Raw genomic sequence first — 15,543 nt, 5'->3', positions numbered from 1 at the left:
CGACATTTTGCGACTTCCGGGATTAGGGCAGCCATCTAGGTCCACTTTGATGTGGCCAGATCATGGGAAGTGACCGCCAAAGCCTTAATTAATCAGGGAAGGAAAATGCTGATCACACAGCTTGATGGCCTCCCACATTCTACCATGTATTTTACTTACGTATTTAACTGTAAGCTCTATGAAAGAAGAGGTTATTTTTTCCTGCCTTGTTTACTATGGTACCTTTCAACAAAACCTAGCATGTTGCAGATACTCAATAAATATTTATTAACTATATGACTAAATGAATATAATAAAATCAATGAATTATGACGTAGACAGTATTATTATTGGCACCACCATTTCTCAGATGAAGAAGTAGAGGCCCTGGGGTTAAGTAATTTGCTTAAGGTCACATGATAATAGTAAGTGGAAGAGCTTGGATTAAGATCTGAGTTTTGGATTTTGAATTTCAAAGCTTTACCCCCAAACCCCCTACTAGACAATTTATCTTATTTTAAAAATCATCTATGTGAATTTCTTGAGGTTCAGTATCTTATATTAGCATTACATGTACAGAGTTGTATGGCATCTTCAAGTGGATTGCAATGAAAGGGGAGAAATTGAGTTGGGCACATGGGGTGATATGCCCTGTCACCAGGCCTGGCCCTGATTCATACTGTCTATTATCTGAATTCTCTTTGTCCTTGATCTACCCTTACTTGTAGGTTGGCCTAATTATTTTGATTGATCTTATTTTATGTGCAGGGATATAGCTTGGAATAGCTTTCAGATGTAAAATCCTCTTGGAGATAATGTATCAGACAAGGCCTTTACTTCCTAGAAAAATGATATTCTGCTTTTTTAGAAAACTTGTTGATTTTTTGGGGGGAATGACATGGGGACTCTTGAGTTGATAGTAGGATGATGGTATGAAACCTTTTCTGATGAAACTATCAGTAGAGTTTTGAGAAGGTCATGCAGTATAGATATGAATGCATCCTGATCATGGGATATTCTGTTGTCTTTTCTTCCTTATCCTTTTGAACTCCCTTATTTCCTGAGGAGGTATGATTTGTTCTGGACAAAAATTTCAATACATATCCAAAACAACATCTTCTGAGGTTGATCCAAGAAAAAAGGGTTCATCTGTAATCCCAAGGATAAATAGCAGGGATATTCCAGATCCAGACTACAGCAGTAATATTATCTACTTCACAGGATCACTGTAAGGATTAAATAGGTTAACATAAAACACTGATAATAGTGGTGGTATATAGTAAGCACCCAGAGGAGATAAGCTATTAAGATCCCTTGCTGTAGTATCCTTGTTTCTCCCTTTCCTGAGAGGAAATGAAGGTCAGATTGGAAAAGGTTGCTGGTGTTGTTCACATCTAGGCCAAGGAACTGCCTCTACCCTCCTCCCCCTTGGCAGTGTTGAAATGCCAGGCCCCTTCTCTTTTCTACTGTCTATTATCTTTAGGGATCAAAGGAGACCTACCAAGTCCTTTATAAATGCTCACAACACAGATAAAGAAGACAAAGCTCATTAACCCCCACGATGCTGGGATGCAGGTACTGTCCTTGGTGCTGAAATCCTTGCTCTAGGTTTCTGGGGATGCATTCTCAAATTCATTCTTGCTCAGGCAGTTTCCTCTGGCCCCTTATTCCCCTTGTTCTCTAAAAACCTGATTTATTTTTCTTTAATTATTTGTTCACTTATAAAAATAATGATTGTAGCTCATTTCCTTTCCCTTTTCTCATCTTCCTCTCCTTTCTTTCATTTTTGACCAAGAATGATAATAGTATAAAAAGAATATGGACTTTGAAATTAAAAAAAAAGTTGGACCCTGAGTTCTGGATTCATTCCTTAAACAAATAATCTATCAGAGTCTCATTTTCCTCAACCTTAAAATAGTGTAATAATATTGACATCACAGGTTGTTGAGAGGCTCTGAGGAGATGATAGACATGAAAGTGATCATCAAAAGTTCATTAGTATTATTAGAGAGCATGAGGTCTTGGTTTAAGTTGAATAAATAGACATCATGAAGGGATAGTTTTCAGTAGATCAGTACTTTCTGAGAAGGTGCACAAATGTAATAGTGGTAATAGTGGTTATCCGAGACAGAAGACTTTTTAGATCATCTTGAATTACCTAGCAAGTCTGTACATGTGAAAGGGCACAGAGTGATGTTGACTTGGAGATGTGAAGGACAGACTACTGGCATATGCTGTTTATAATATTTAGAATAACTAATTGGTCTAGCATGCATCTACTGATGCTTCTTTCACTGATTAAATTAGTTCATCAACTATTTATTGCCCACTTTTCATGCAAGTTCTAGGGATAGCTGATGGAAAATTGTTACAGGTAGAGCAAACAAACCACCACCACAACCACCACCACCACCACCGCCACCACCAACAAAAAACCCAACAAAAAACCCAAACATGTAAAAAGGACCAATAGTTGGTTGCATTCAAAGAAACAAAAGGTAAACATATGGGTGAAAGCACAGAACCTGAGGTTGTCAAGAAATATGTCTGTAGAGGCATGCAGGGTCAAGTCAAATTAAGAAATTTGGCCTTTACTCTAAGGGTGCCTATGAGTATTAATTCAGGATTAGATTTTTTATAGGTGAGTGTGACTGAGAGATAGTAGGCAAGAAAATGGTTTAAGACTTTGAATTATATAATCTTATCTGGATAAGGAGAGAAGTTAAGACAGACAGGGGCTAACAGAGGTACAATAGAAATTATAGCAGGGGACTGAATGTCTTAATGGGACCAAAACAAGAATAGTGGGAACAATCAAGCAAGTGACCTGAAAGAATAAGAGGTTGATGAGAAAAATGGGTGCCTGAGTTTAAGGTTTCAGAGGGGAAACAGTTTGGATTTTATGGCAAAATCCAGGATAGCATCAGGGGAGTGGGCAACTGAAGAGGAGCAGAGGAGAGGCTTATTGGGTGCAGGAGGCTAGATCTTGGATTGAATATGGATGTTTGAGTCACTCAGGGTAATAGAAGATCTTGGAATGAAGAGACAATTTATGAAACAAGTTCCAATATTTTCAAGAACAAGGGAGAGTGACAGAGGAGGAATGCTATGTATGCCTCAAATACACATTCCTCAAGGAAATAGAAAAATTTAACAGAAGGTGTGTGCATGTGTGTGGTGGTTTTGAAGTGCTGGTGAGAGATTGACTACTTTTAGATCTAGATATGCCTGGGTTTGGGAGAATGAATGGCTTCTATGTGTGGCCATTATTAAAGAGGTAATAAGGATGATAACCATGTGTATGTTTTTTCTGTGCTGGTTTTTAAGTCTTCATTATGCATGTACACAATACAAGCAACATAGGGTATTGTCTTTGGTGATTCTAAACTTTAAACAAATTGTATAACACTGGCAAATTATGCTACCACTTGTAATAGACATGTTTTTGAGGTTTATCTGTGTCGACACTCATTCTCATTCACATGAACTACAGCATTTCACTGCACATTTTATAGCAATTTTTCGTTTGATGGACATTTAGATTTTTTCCAATTTTTGTTGTTCAGAAAATGCTGCTACGTGTTTGTGTCTTCTTTATCCTTAATATCCTACAGTTTTGCTTTGTGTCTAAGTGTGAATTTATATTTTATTTGGTATTTTTGAATGCATTTTATTGTATTTTTTATTTTTTGGTGCTAGGAACTGAACCCAGGGCCTCCTGCATGCTATGTACACAACAGAACTACATCTCAGTCCCTTGGCTACATTTTAATGAGAATTTGTATCTGGGATCAAATCATAGATAGGTCTGCTTCTTTTGCTTGTACCATGATACCAGCAGCATTTGACCAATGATTAAAAAGATGAGACTTTAAATGGGAATTTCTAACTTAAGGAATAAGCAAAGGATGGCAGGGGATAGGTGGTGGGGCAGGTGAAACTTGGAGCTTTTTCAAAACTTCAAAAGAATACCATGAAGGCAACCAAATGCTCTGTGAAGACGTAGGGGCCCAAGCTTCTTGGATTCTGTACCTCCTATACATCTTGGAGTAGTCCCTAGTTCTTTCTGGGCTGTTTTCAATGCCCTTCATATATGAACTGAACAGAGACCTGTGGGCCTGGTGTGCAAGAAGCATCCTGAGGAGGGTGGTGTGCTCTTTGTCCTGGGATTTACTGTGCTCCTGGTTCACTCTAACCTGATCCTCCCACCAGGGCACTCACACACAGGATTTCATTTTTGACTTTAATGCAAAGAATAAGCATCATGGAGATATTTTTAATACTCAGAAATAGTCTAGGTTCTGTCCAGTTCCCAAGCAATGAGATAGAGGAATTCAAACATCTTTTTCCCTTGCTCTCTATTACTACTCCACCAACACAGAGCAGCTTTCTATCCCTGATCCTCTCATGCCCTCAGATCTCCTCACTTGTCCTCTCCAATAAGTCTACCTGTCTTACTCCCACTACTCAGGATTATATCTTTTTACATTCCTCAGCATCTGCATTCCTTTTTTCTCACTCGTTTTTCCTACTATCATCCCCCTTACCTCTGTAAACCATGCCTTTTCCCTGCACAGATAATAAATTGTGGTATTTGTTAAATATGGATCCCTGGGCCCAATTTCTAGAAAGCCAGATACTATAGATCTGGTTGCCCAGAAATCTTTATTTGTAAACATCATCATTCTGATATCAATGGTTAATATACCATATACCAAGAAACACATCAATAAAGTTCAAATGAAAAAATTAGAAGTTTGTTTTGTATGCTGGAGATTGAACCCAGGAACTTGTGTGTGTTAAGCATGCACTCTACCACTGAGCTACACCTGCAGACTTTTTCCTTTTTTTTTTTTTTTTTAAGAAACAGGGTTGTGCAGGTCAAAGTGTCCCACACCAGACACTGAGGCAGAAGGATCACAAATTCTAGGCCAATCTGGGCAACTTAGTGAGACTCTGGCTCAAAATTTAAAAATTGTCTGGGGATGTAGCTCAGTGGTAAAGCACCCCTGAGTCCAATCCCCAGAATTAGGATAATATATATATATATATTGAGAGAGAGAGAGAGAGAGAGAGAGAGAGAGAGAGAGAGAGAGAGAGAGAACCTGCTATACTTCTCAGCTGGCCCTAAACCCTTGTGCTCAAATGATTTCCCTGCCTCAGCCTCCCAAGTAGCTAAGACTGCTGGTGTGGTGGCACATGCCTGTAAACCCAGAAGCTCAGGAGGCTGAGACAGGAGGATTGCGAGTTCAAAGCCAACCTCAGAAAAGGTGAGGTGCTAAGCAACTCAGTGAGAGCCTGTCTCTAAATAAAATGCAAAATATGGCTGGGGATGTGGCTCAGTGGTCGAGTGCTCCCTGGAACAAAACGAAAAAAAAATTCCCCTCCACCCCAAGTAGTTAAGACTATAGTCACGCTCTTCCAGAACAGTTTTCCCCCGCCACTTTTAATGCCTTAAAGATTCTCTGATAAAGCAAAATTTCAGAATCCTCTCATTGGGTTTGATTTGTTCTTTCTATCTCATTTAGTTTCCTTCTTCCTTTCTTCTGTTACTTATTAGTCCAACATCAGTGACAAGAGAACTAATGGAAATTCACAGAGCAGTGGTCTAATTGGCCTCCTGGGCTCCAGGCATGAGTGGCTTGAGCTCCTGCTTGACCTCTAACTGACCTTTGCTTTTCCATGGCAGAGCTCGGTCTGTGCAGTGGCAGTCCCTTTTAAGCCTGTCACTACCTATTCTACAGACTTTGGGCTTAAGAGGTTTTTTTTTTTTTCATTTTGGAGATTTTGTTTGAATTGTGTCATGAGATCTTACCTTAATTCTGGTTCTTATTACCATCTTCCTAATCCCCCTTTTCCTGTTTGCCGATGCCCTTACTTAGTCCTTGCCACCTTCAATTAAGAATCCGAAAATATTCCCCACCTGGCATTACTGCCCCGTTCCCTCTTGAATTCTTTTCAGCACTAAGTCACTCATTTTTTCAATTTAGATTTTTGGAATGTCTATGGTGATCAGGCCCCTACTAGGCATGTGGTTTGGATCCTTACCCAATTGCAGTGGGAAAATTGTTACCTTGTGTTGTGGGACTATGTTTAGTCCCACAGTCTCTACCTTTCCACTGCCATAGTCTCTAGTCCATCCAACTTTGAGGAAGGGGCTAAGTCAAAGTTGAGGAAAATGTCAATAACTGTCCTGTCCCTATCAATAAGGCATGCCCTAGGATAGCTGTCCCCAGAGCTGACGAAGAGCACCCTTTACCTCTTGGTTCTTGAGACTGTAGATGATGGGGTTGACCATGGGAGTGAATACAGTGTAGAGGATAGTGAAGGCCTTTCGGAGCCAGGGTGCCATGTGGTCTGTTGGAGCCACATAAACCACAATGAGGGTGCCATAAAACACTCCAACCACACTGAGGTGGGAGGAGCAGGTGGAGAAGGCTTTCTGTCTCCCGGGGCCTGGAGGTATTTGCAGCACAACCCTCAAGATGAAGGCATAGGATGTCACTATCAGCAGGAAGGGGGTCACTGTCAGGAAGCCTGAGATGCTAACTCCAGCTTCCCACATGACTCCCACATCTCCACAGAATAACCCTACAACTGGAGCAAAGTCACAAAAGTAGTGGTCAATCTCCCTGATGCCAGGACAAAGGGACAAGGGGGCTGCCAGGGCCAGAGTGAAGGCAGAGAAGAAGAAGCCACTGAGCCAAGAACCAGCAGCAAGGCAGCTACAAAACCAAGTGCTCATGAGGACAGGGTAGTGAAGGGGATGGCAAATGGCCAAGTAACGGTCATAGGACATGGCAGAGAGCAGAAGGCACTCAGCTGCAGCCAGTGAGGCAAACATGTAGAACTGAATAAGACAGTCAACCAGTGAGATGAAGTCTCTCCCTTCCAGGAAACTCCGTAACAGCCGAGGTGTGATGTTGGAGGTATAGCCAATCTCCAGCAGGGAGAAGTGGCAAAGGAAGAAGTACATGGGTGTGTGGAGTGTCCGACTGGAGGCCACAGCCAGCAGGATGAGGGTATTACCCCCGACTGTCACCACATAGATGGCTAGAAAGAGGGTGAAGGGAAGGAAGCCCAGGCTTTGCAGATCCCCAAATCCCACTAGGATCAGCCAGGTGGTCTGGTTCTCACTGTCACCACTGGACTGCTTCTTCATCTAGAGCTGAGCCCAAAAGAAGAGAGAAAGGTAACCAATATTGACCAATATCCTGTAATGGCCAAACTCCATGCTTGGCTTATTCATTTGTACATCGAAACAAGCACTGGAGACAATTCTTATTGTTTCCTATTTATAGAAAAGAAACTGAGGCCCAGTGAGTTTAAGTCAGTTATTCATGGTCCACTATGGTGGAGCCATGCTTTGAAACCAAGTTGGCTTGACTCCAAAGCTTCTGTGCAAAATACTGTTCTACAGTGCTTTCCTAATCCTTTTCTGAGTGATAAAAATGTCAGAATTAGCATCATAGCACTCTCCCATTGGTAGGCATCTAGTTACCTGGCACTCTTAACTGAGCACTAACAGGAGAACCACATCTGTGAATTGTTCTGGGAGGGTGGGAGTGGCACCCAGGGAGGGAGGTGGTTCTACTTTGAAGTCATGTGCATTCCTAAGGCAGCCACTTGTCTCTATTTTCCCTCTCCAAGAAAGTCAGACTGGAAATCCAGATAAGCAATCTTTATCATCTACTCTGTGAGAGATGCAATATAGAAATATCTGAAGTAGCCCAGATCCCAGCCCCTTGGGCAGCCATTCTTTCTTCTTAGATAAGTGGCCTGGTAACCTTTTGTAAAATCATTTTCAAAATTTTCCCACTCTCTGGTCAGTTTTTCAGTTTCAGAAGCTAAGGATTCTTTATTTTTCTTGATTCTCCTGCCCTATATTCTCCATACAGGTAAAATGCTCAATTTAGCTCAGCTAACTCTGAGTTCTTTAGACATTTCCACCCTAGTACAGGTTTTTTTCTTTTAGTTTCTTCAGGAATAACTTACCACCAAGCACACAGGGGACCCTGATAAGTACTTAGGAAGAAATAAATAAATGGACTAAGGAATTAGTTACAATAATTTTCATCACCAAATTTTCATGGAAAAATGCAGCATGTGACACCTAATCCTTGTGCCAGAGAAAGGGGCATAAATGACTACCAAGAGAAAGAAGGGATCTATGATTCTTCCGCTAAATGAGGGAATATTGGATTACTGCTACTCAGAACTTGAGATAGAACTATGATTGAGAATAGAGGTGGAAGTCAAAGAGGGGTGTGTGTGTGTGTGTGTGTGTGTGTGTGTATGATAGGAGGAGGAAACCAGAATGCCCAACAGGATACAAAGTCTCTACATTTTTAAAGTTGAAAAAAATGCCATTCCACATTCACAGATGGCAGCAAAATCGCAAGGCTTTTGTTTCTCCCCTGGCCCTACCTTTTCCTCTGGGCTACATCATGCAGACATATATTTAATCACAGAGATAGAATGCTTTCATATGTATTTGGACATATTTTGCCTTTTGTATACTAATGACTTCTTAAAAAGCCAGGAAGAAATTTCAGAGTGAAATTGGATACTTGATTTAGCAGAGATCAACTGACCTCAAATTTCTCAAGTGACTGGACTCTGAACTAGTGCTTTTGATCAAAAGTTATTATCACCTTTGAATTCACCTTAGTGAATTCAGTCTTGATCCCTGGTGAAATTCTTAAATAAGTGTTCTGTAGGATTGTTGGAAATCTCATCAGGGATCACCAGGAGCTTTGTAGTGCTGATCATAATGTGAAACTTCCACTTGTTCTTTATTGAGAGCATTACAACATCAAGAGCCAGGAGTAGAAAAAGGACATATTAATTTCAGTAAAAAGAGAAGGTAATGACTGTGTGTTTAAAGGTAACGCTCTTAGTTTTGCTATCATATACCAAAATTATTCATTAATGATTCTGAAAACCTGGAAAAAGCTGTGAAGAGAAGGTATAAAGAGAAGGTGCTGGAGATCTCATCTCCACATATTTTAGCAGTGACTTCAATAGACATAGTAAAGATTCATGGCCCCTCAAACTTCAGATGATAAGAAATGAAGTGGGGAAACCAATGTTATAGGTGGCAGAACTGTAATTCAAAACAATCTTGCCTTGGAACACTAAACTTAAAAGATGAAATTTAACAGGGTCACATATAAAAATCTGCACGTGGGCACTAATGATTAGCTGAAAAAAATACAAGAAAGATAAGAGCTGGTTTAACAGCCATTTTATGTAAAAATAACTTGGATTTGTTTTGTTGATTATCATCAATTAGGATTTGAAAATAGTAAAATAGGAGGAATATATAAAAAATGTGGATGTACTTATGCCAGTAATCCCAGCAACTCAGGAAGCTAAGGCAGGAGGGTCACAAATTTGAAAGCAGCCTCAGCAACATAGCAAGGCCCTAAGCAACTTAGTGAGACCCTTTCTCAAAAAAAAAAAAAAAAAATGGGGAGTGGACACGGGGAGAATGTGAATGTGGTGATGCATAATCTGGAAAAGACAAAACTATTGGAAGGATACAAAAGAAGCTTTCAAGTATTTGAGGGAATCTTATGAGAAAGAGATAACATTGTTAATCTATACAAGTGCAGAAAGCAGAATGAGGACCAAGGAGGTGGTGGTGGTGGAAAGCCTCTGATAACCAATCTGTGCTGTTTTCCTAAAGGTGATTTTTAAAAGTGATGCTGTAGATTGAATCCAGGGCTTTGTACATGTTAGGCAAGTGCTCTACCACTAAGCTATAACCCTAGCTCAACTTAAGGTGATTCTTAAGGAGCTAAATATGGTTATTTATAGCATTATTTTGGGGGTATGAAAATAAGGTAAGGCTGAGGGAACAGGGTTGGAGTGGGGGAATAGATTTTCTTCCTAGAGCTTCCAGAATTGTGTTGACAAATATGGGTCTCGTCCACTGGAACCTCTTGGAAAAAATAAGACATTAAAGAAATATGGTAAGCTCTCTCTCATATCAGTTTAGGTTGGGTCAGAGAGAGACCTCTCTGTATGCAGAGAACACTGTTGGCCCAGACAAACTCTAGATACTCAGATTCAGTGGAGAAGGGGGCTAACCTGCTTCAGGATTGGAGTCAACTTCTTTTCTGGATGTCTTTATCCCTGGACTAAATTCTTCTGACAGCTGAAAGATCTGTGGACTTTCTGCTTCTCTCCTGTGGAACTCCCCTAGCCTTGGTTCCCCCACCTCAGGGTATTCACAGAAGACTGATGTCCCTATTCTGTGTGTGCTGCTATGGACACACTGCTTTTTATAGAGCAGGATGGCTTCCCTCTCTTGTGAAGGCTGGAGAAGAGCCTCCTTGGAGAGGAGATGTAGCTGGGAGCCAACTGGAGCAGCTGCATCTGTGCTTTGGTTCCAGGGGAATGTTCTGGTCCACAAGAGAGTACATCCAGGTGTTTCACATGATTCTAATAACCTCTTCCTTATGAGCAGGGAAAGACAGGCAAGACAGATGAATAGCCACAATTAAAGCCAGCATTAATCTAGTACTTTATGATTTATGAAACAAATACTAACTTATTTAATAAGTATTCAATTCTTAGAATGAACTCTAAGGAGACACGTGAATATGCTTTGATTGGTTCTTGCAACATTGGGATAGATTAGCAAGAACATGACCTCTAAATATTGAATTAACAGTCTTTCTGCTCTACTATGGGTTAAGACTCTAAGTTTAGCTTCAATCTTTTAGCAGGGAGGAGGTGGGGGAAACTGCTATATAATTATTTGTATAAAATTTGTTCCATTTAGTTTGACAGTTTAACATCATAGATGAGAATAAAACCGGGTCAGGTCTCTTCAAGATAATGGAGGCAGATAGTAAAATGCAGCTGAATGACAAACACGAGTAAGAAGACCTGCTGCAGAAATACAACACTGAGTCCCTCCCATATGAAGAGGATGACACAGGGTCTGAGGCTGGATTTTCCTAGTAAACCCACTAGCCTGGTTGTTCCTGGAAGAAACTGAACATGTGTCTCTCTTGGCAGAAGAGGCAGGATGGAGAGCCCTGGATGAGGAAAACCTGACTTTAAGGAAGTAATTAGCATATTTCAATCAAGGAAGTCGCTGAGAATAAAATATAGAGGCATAGGTCTTGGATTGTGTAAAGAGCCTGAGGGAGATAAGAGCTGAGAGAAAGAATAAGACCCTTTCCTGAGTAGAAAGGAAAGGCAATAATTAGTGACTTAAATTTTATGATAATAGTGATAAAAGTACCCAATTTGTGCTTAAAGTTTGTTTTAATTTTAGTTCTTTTTTTGAAGTGTTATGTGTGAGTTTAAAGCAGAAATGAAGAATCTACATGCTGTGTTTTTTTCTTTTTTGTGATAGTGGGGATAACCTAGGTCCTTGCATGGTCTAAGCAAATGCTCTACCTCTGAGCTATATCCCTATCCCTAGGCCTTCTTATTTTTGGTTTTGAAACAAGATATGAATTGAACCAGGAATTGAACATAGGGATGCTTAACTACTTAGCTACATCCCTGGTCCTTTTTATTTTTTATTTTGAGACAGACTCTTACTAAGTTGCTTATAGCCTCACTAAGTTGCTAAGTCTGGCCTTGAACTTGCAATCCTCCTGCCTCAGCCTCCAAAGTCACTGGGATTACAGGCATGCCCCACCATGCCTGGCTCTTTTTTATTTTTTATTTTGAGATACAATTTCCCTAAGTTGTCCAGGCTGTCCTTGAACTTGAGAACCTTCTGCTCCAGACTCTTGAGTCACTGGAATTATAGCTGTACACCACTGTGCATAGCCAGTATGCTATCTTTTTTGGTATTGTTATGTTTTTGTATAAACATATCATTACATTAATTAATTCAATAAATATTTCTTGAGTGCTAATGGCCTGTCAACTATTGTTCTACGACTGTAGATAGAAAGCAGCAAACAAAACAAGATTGGTTTCAAGCATGTGTTTACTACTTTAAGTTACCCATACTTTGATAATGGGTCCACAATTCCTTCACCCTTTTCACCCAGCAGCCACTTTCCTGAACACAACCATTCTACCTGGGAGAAAATTCCTCTTCATTGGACCAGCTTCTTGTAATTGATATAAGTATCAGGAAAGAAGAGAGAGAATATAAAGAGCAGGACGTAGTAAAACCAGGTAGCAAAGTAATAATACTAAAAGAGACCCTTTATTGAATAATTTCTAGGTGTGAGAAACTCTAAGATTACAGAATTATCTCATTGAAGCTTCTCAAGAATTGAACTTGCAATCCTCCTGCCTCAGCCTCCAAAGTCACTGGGATTACAGGCATGCCCTACCATGCCTGGCTCCTTTCCATTTTTTATTTTGAGACACGATCTTCCTAAGTTGCCTAGGCTGGCCTTGAAGTTAAGAACCTTCTGCTCCAGACTCCTGAGTCACTGGAATTATAGATGTGCACCACTGTGCACAGCCTATATGCTATTTTTCCTGAATACAAGGAGGTAGTTATTATTCTTTTAAATTTTTTTTAGTTGTCAATAGACTTTTATTTTATTTATTTATATGTGGTGCTGACAATCAAACCCAGTACCTCACACATGCTAGGCAGGCACTCTACCACTGAGCCACCACCCCAACCTTGTTATTATTTTCTATGATTTATGTGTATCAGATAACTATGGCACAGAAAGAAATACACTGTCCAGGATCACAAAGTTAGTAAGTGGTGAAGACAAAATTCAAACCTGACATTTCAGATTTCAGTTTTGCCTTTGAATAAGAGAAGGGTACATAGAAGATCTTAAGAAAAAGAAGAAAACCATGATTTGACCTGAAAATATGATCAAGTTGGTCCATAAAATCTATGCTTGCCACCTCCTGATTGCAGGTATTGCAGAATAGACACAGATGTGCACACTTACATAAAATGTGTCCTAGCTTGGCTCTTATTGATTGTCAAGGTTTCATCCTGGAAAAAATTTAAAGTAGATGTTATCAAACAATGGCCTCAGTCATTAACAAGGTCTCAATACAGCACCCTTATAATACCCCACTATGAGCATTAAAACTTCCTGGTGAGCCATGAAGTTGCAAAATGAGATTGCAGGTAAGGACATGAACTAATACTCTTAATAAGGCTGTTAACTAAATTCAATAAAGTGTTGGAGGATATTAAATAAAAATAAAGTTTTTTTAAATAACTGATCATCCTAAACCATCCTTTATGAAAATCATTAGATAGCAAGAACATCTGTCTTGGTAAAAAAGCCACATGTCAACAGCACATATGAATTAAGATGACTTTATTATTTTAAAATATATTTTCTTCCAGTATTTCATATGCACATTTTTTTCTTCTTTTGTCCCCAATTGCTTATTAGGTATGAACTTTACAAACATCATACTTCTAATAGCGGTAATGGTGGAGCTGGAGAGTATCGTGCCTTCTCAGAGCTGCATGGCAAGAACTACCAATAGTGTGGTGGAACTTGTGGCCCTTTCCAAGGCCATGACTCTTATGGCCTGCAGATGTTAGGCTGGGCATCTCCCTGTGCTTGTGGACTAGTGTGGTGATCCATTGAGTGTCAGGATTTCTTCTGATAGCTTTATGGAATGGATCAATGAGGATAACCTCAAAAAATTTGTATGTGGAATCTTCATCAACCCAATAAGAATTCAGGACTCTCAGAGCCCCACATTGGTGTCTGGCTCCCTCCTCAGCAACAGACTGAAGGCTTCAAGCAAACTTTAGCTGGTTAACACCATGATGGACAGGCTTGCCATAAAGTGGCACCCTTAGGAACTGTGTGTTTGTGGCCACCAGGGCGCACAGGAATCCTATATATGATATAACCTTGCTTGACCTGTATCCCAGTCTGCACGCTTTATCTGGCCGAGTGGGGTGGGGAGCCCTGTGGGGTGCAGAGAGCTTGTGGTACTGCCAGCAGTAGACCCTCAGAAGAAAGTGCATCACATCTGACTGCTCCTTCCTCCATAGTTCCTAGATGTACTTGTATGCCCTGGTCTTGGCTTACTTGATGGCTGCCACCAGACTGAAAGGCTGTACATTTTTTTTCACATAGGTTTAATTGTCATGTGTACAATTTGAATCCAAATATTTTACCTAATATTTTATTATAAACATTTTATATATCTATTTAAAATCATCATAGAATATTCATTATGTAAATGTAGCACAATTTGCCAATTTTTTTTTTCACTGAAGCCTTGAGTTGAGAGGGACCCTAAACCATATATATTCTAACCTTCCACTAAGCTAGGAGGTAATTTATTCTGCTTTAATCTATGTCCACTCATAAGAAGACATTATCTTTTGGGGTATCCTATTCATTCAACAAATAAACATCAATATGAGGCATTATTGATGTGCAAGACGTGGGATCTCTCTGGAGATTAACTATGGTACAGTATTGAATGTGTAATAACTATAACAAAAGAGCTACATAGTTATTGAAATTACAAAGAAGGGAGTAAAAATTTTAATGGAGAGAGTGAGATATGTTCTAGACTTTAGAGGGTAGTCAAGGTTGGTTTTAGTAAGTTGAAAATCAGGGAAAAGGTCTTCAACTTCCTCCGATGAAAGAGTAATGGATATCTGAGCAGCCCTCCTGCTGGGAACAACTACAAAATAGACCAAATATATAAAATATCTGTTTTTAGCTATTGAAAAACACAACAGAATTGTAATCCCTTAGAAAAGGGAAGCTATTGAGATGAACTCTACTATCATGTTAGTTTTCTGCCTTGACATGCTTTCTAGATCTTGGTTCTAGGAGGGACAGAGCATGATTGTTTTGCTGAACTGAAGAGACAGCAATCAGTTTGTGAAGGCAGAGACGGCTTGAGTTTGTAGGGCAGAGAAAAGGGAGTTATGCAGAGAAGGAGTTCTAGAACCTGAATAAGGGGGAATTCCTATGAAACTTTGAATATTACTAGGAGCTGTAAGTTAGGAAACTACTGGAATTCGTAGAGAGTGGGAGAGACTTGAATTCCAACAAACCACAGTCAAGAAATCTCATGGAAAATCTGAAGCATTCAGTAAGTACCTCAGAAAGGCCACACCTCGGGAATAGCAATTAATTATCCTAAGAATAAAGGATGATCTGAATCTGTCCTAACAAAGCTTAGATATAAAGATTCAACTGAAACCTCAAGTATATTAACTGTGTATAAATACAAAGCCAAAACTCTTTAAAGGAAGACAACAAAATCCAGACACTCAACAACAGAACATCTATCATACCCACCATTAAATAAAACAAATACAAAGAAGTAGATGAATGTGACCATTCACTAGGGCAAAATAGAGCAACAAAGGACAACAGCAAGTGGCAGAAGAGGAAACTCTGGGCCAGTTACCATTGTGAAGAATCCAGAAACCAGTTAAGAGGTTCATGCACCAAATGTTATCTCGAAGCCAAACCATCAAAGTCTAATAAGAAAATTTCCAGCATTCACTTACCAGAGTCTTTTTAACTAAGGTGGCACAGCAGGATCAGGAGAAAACGACTCGTTCCTCACCTCTTCCTGGAAGGCAAAAGGAATGAAATGTACTTCCAACAT

General features: G+C 39.8%; 1 protein-coding gene and 1 pseudogene across 2 annotated transcripts; both read right to left on the bottom strand.

Annotated features, from left to right (window-relative positions):
* Nucleotides 1-6,196: 6,196 nt before the first annotated feature.
* LOC308658224 (olfactory receptor 11A1-like) lies at nucleotides 6,197-7,141 on the bottom strand (the record flags this gene model as incomplete). Its single annotated transcript, XM_081310824.1, has 1 exon — nucleotides 6,197-7,141. One exon carries the CDS (start codon nucleotides 7,139-7,141, stop codon nucleotides 6,197-6,199), a length of 945 nt encoding a protein of 314 aa, XP_081166950.1.
* Nucleotides 7,142-13,366: 6,225 nt separating this feature from the next.
* Nucleotides 13,367-15,543, bottom strand: LOC308658223 (large ribosomal subunit protein eL15-like; annotated as a pseudogene). The gene is made up of 2 exons: nucleotides 15,502-15,543; nucleotides 13,367-13,984 (listed from the first exon to the last, which is right to left on the bottom strand). The product of its transcript is annotated as a large ribosomal subunit protein eL15-like (transcript).

Source organism: Spermophilus citellus, assembly GCF_964194105.1.
Source record: "Spermophilus citellus genome assembly, chromosome: 10".
In the NCBI taxonomy this organism is placed as follows: Eukaryota; Metazoa; Chordata; class Mammalia; order Rodentia; family Sciuridae; genus Spermophilus; species Spermophilus citellus.
This window is presented reverse-complemented; position numbering and strand designations above follow the sequence as displayed.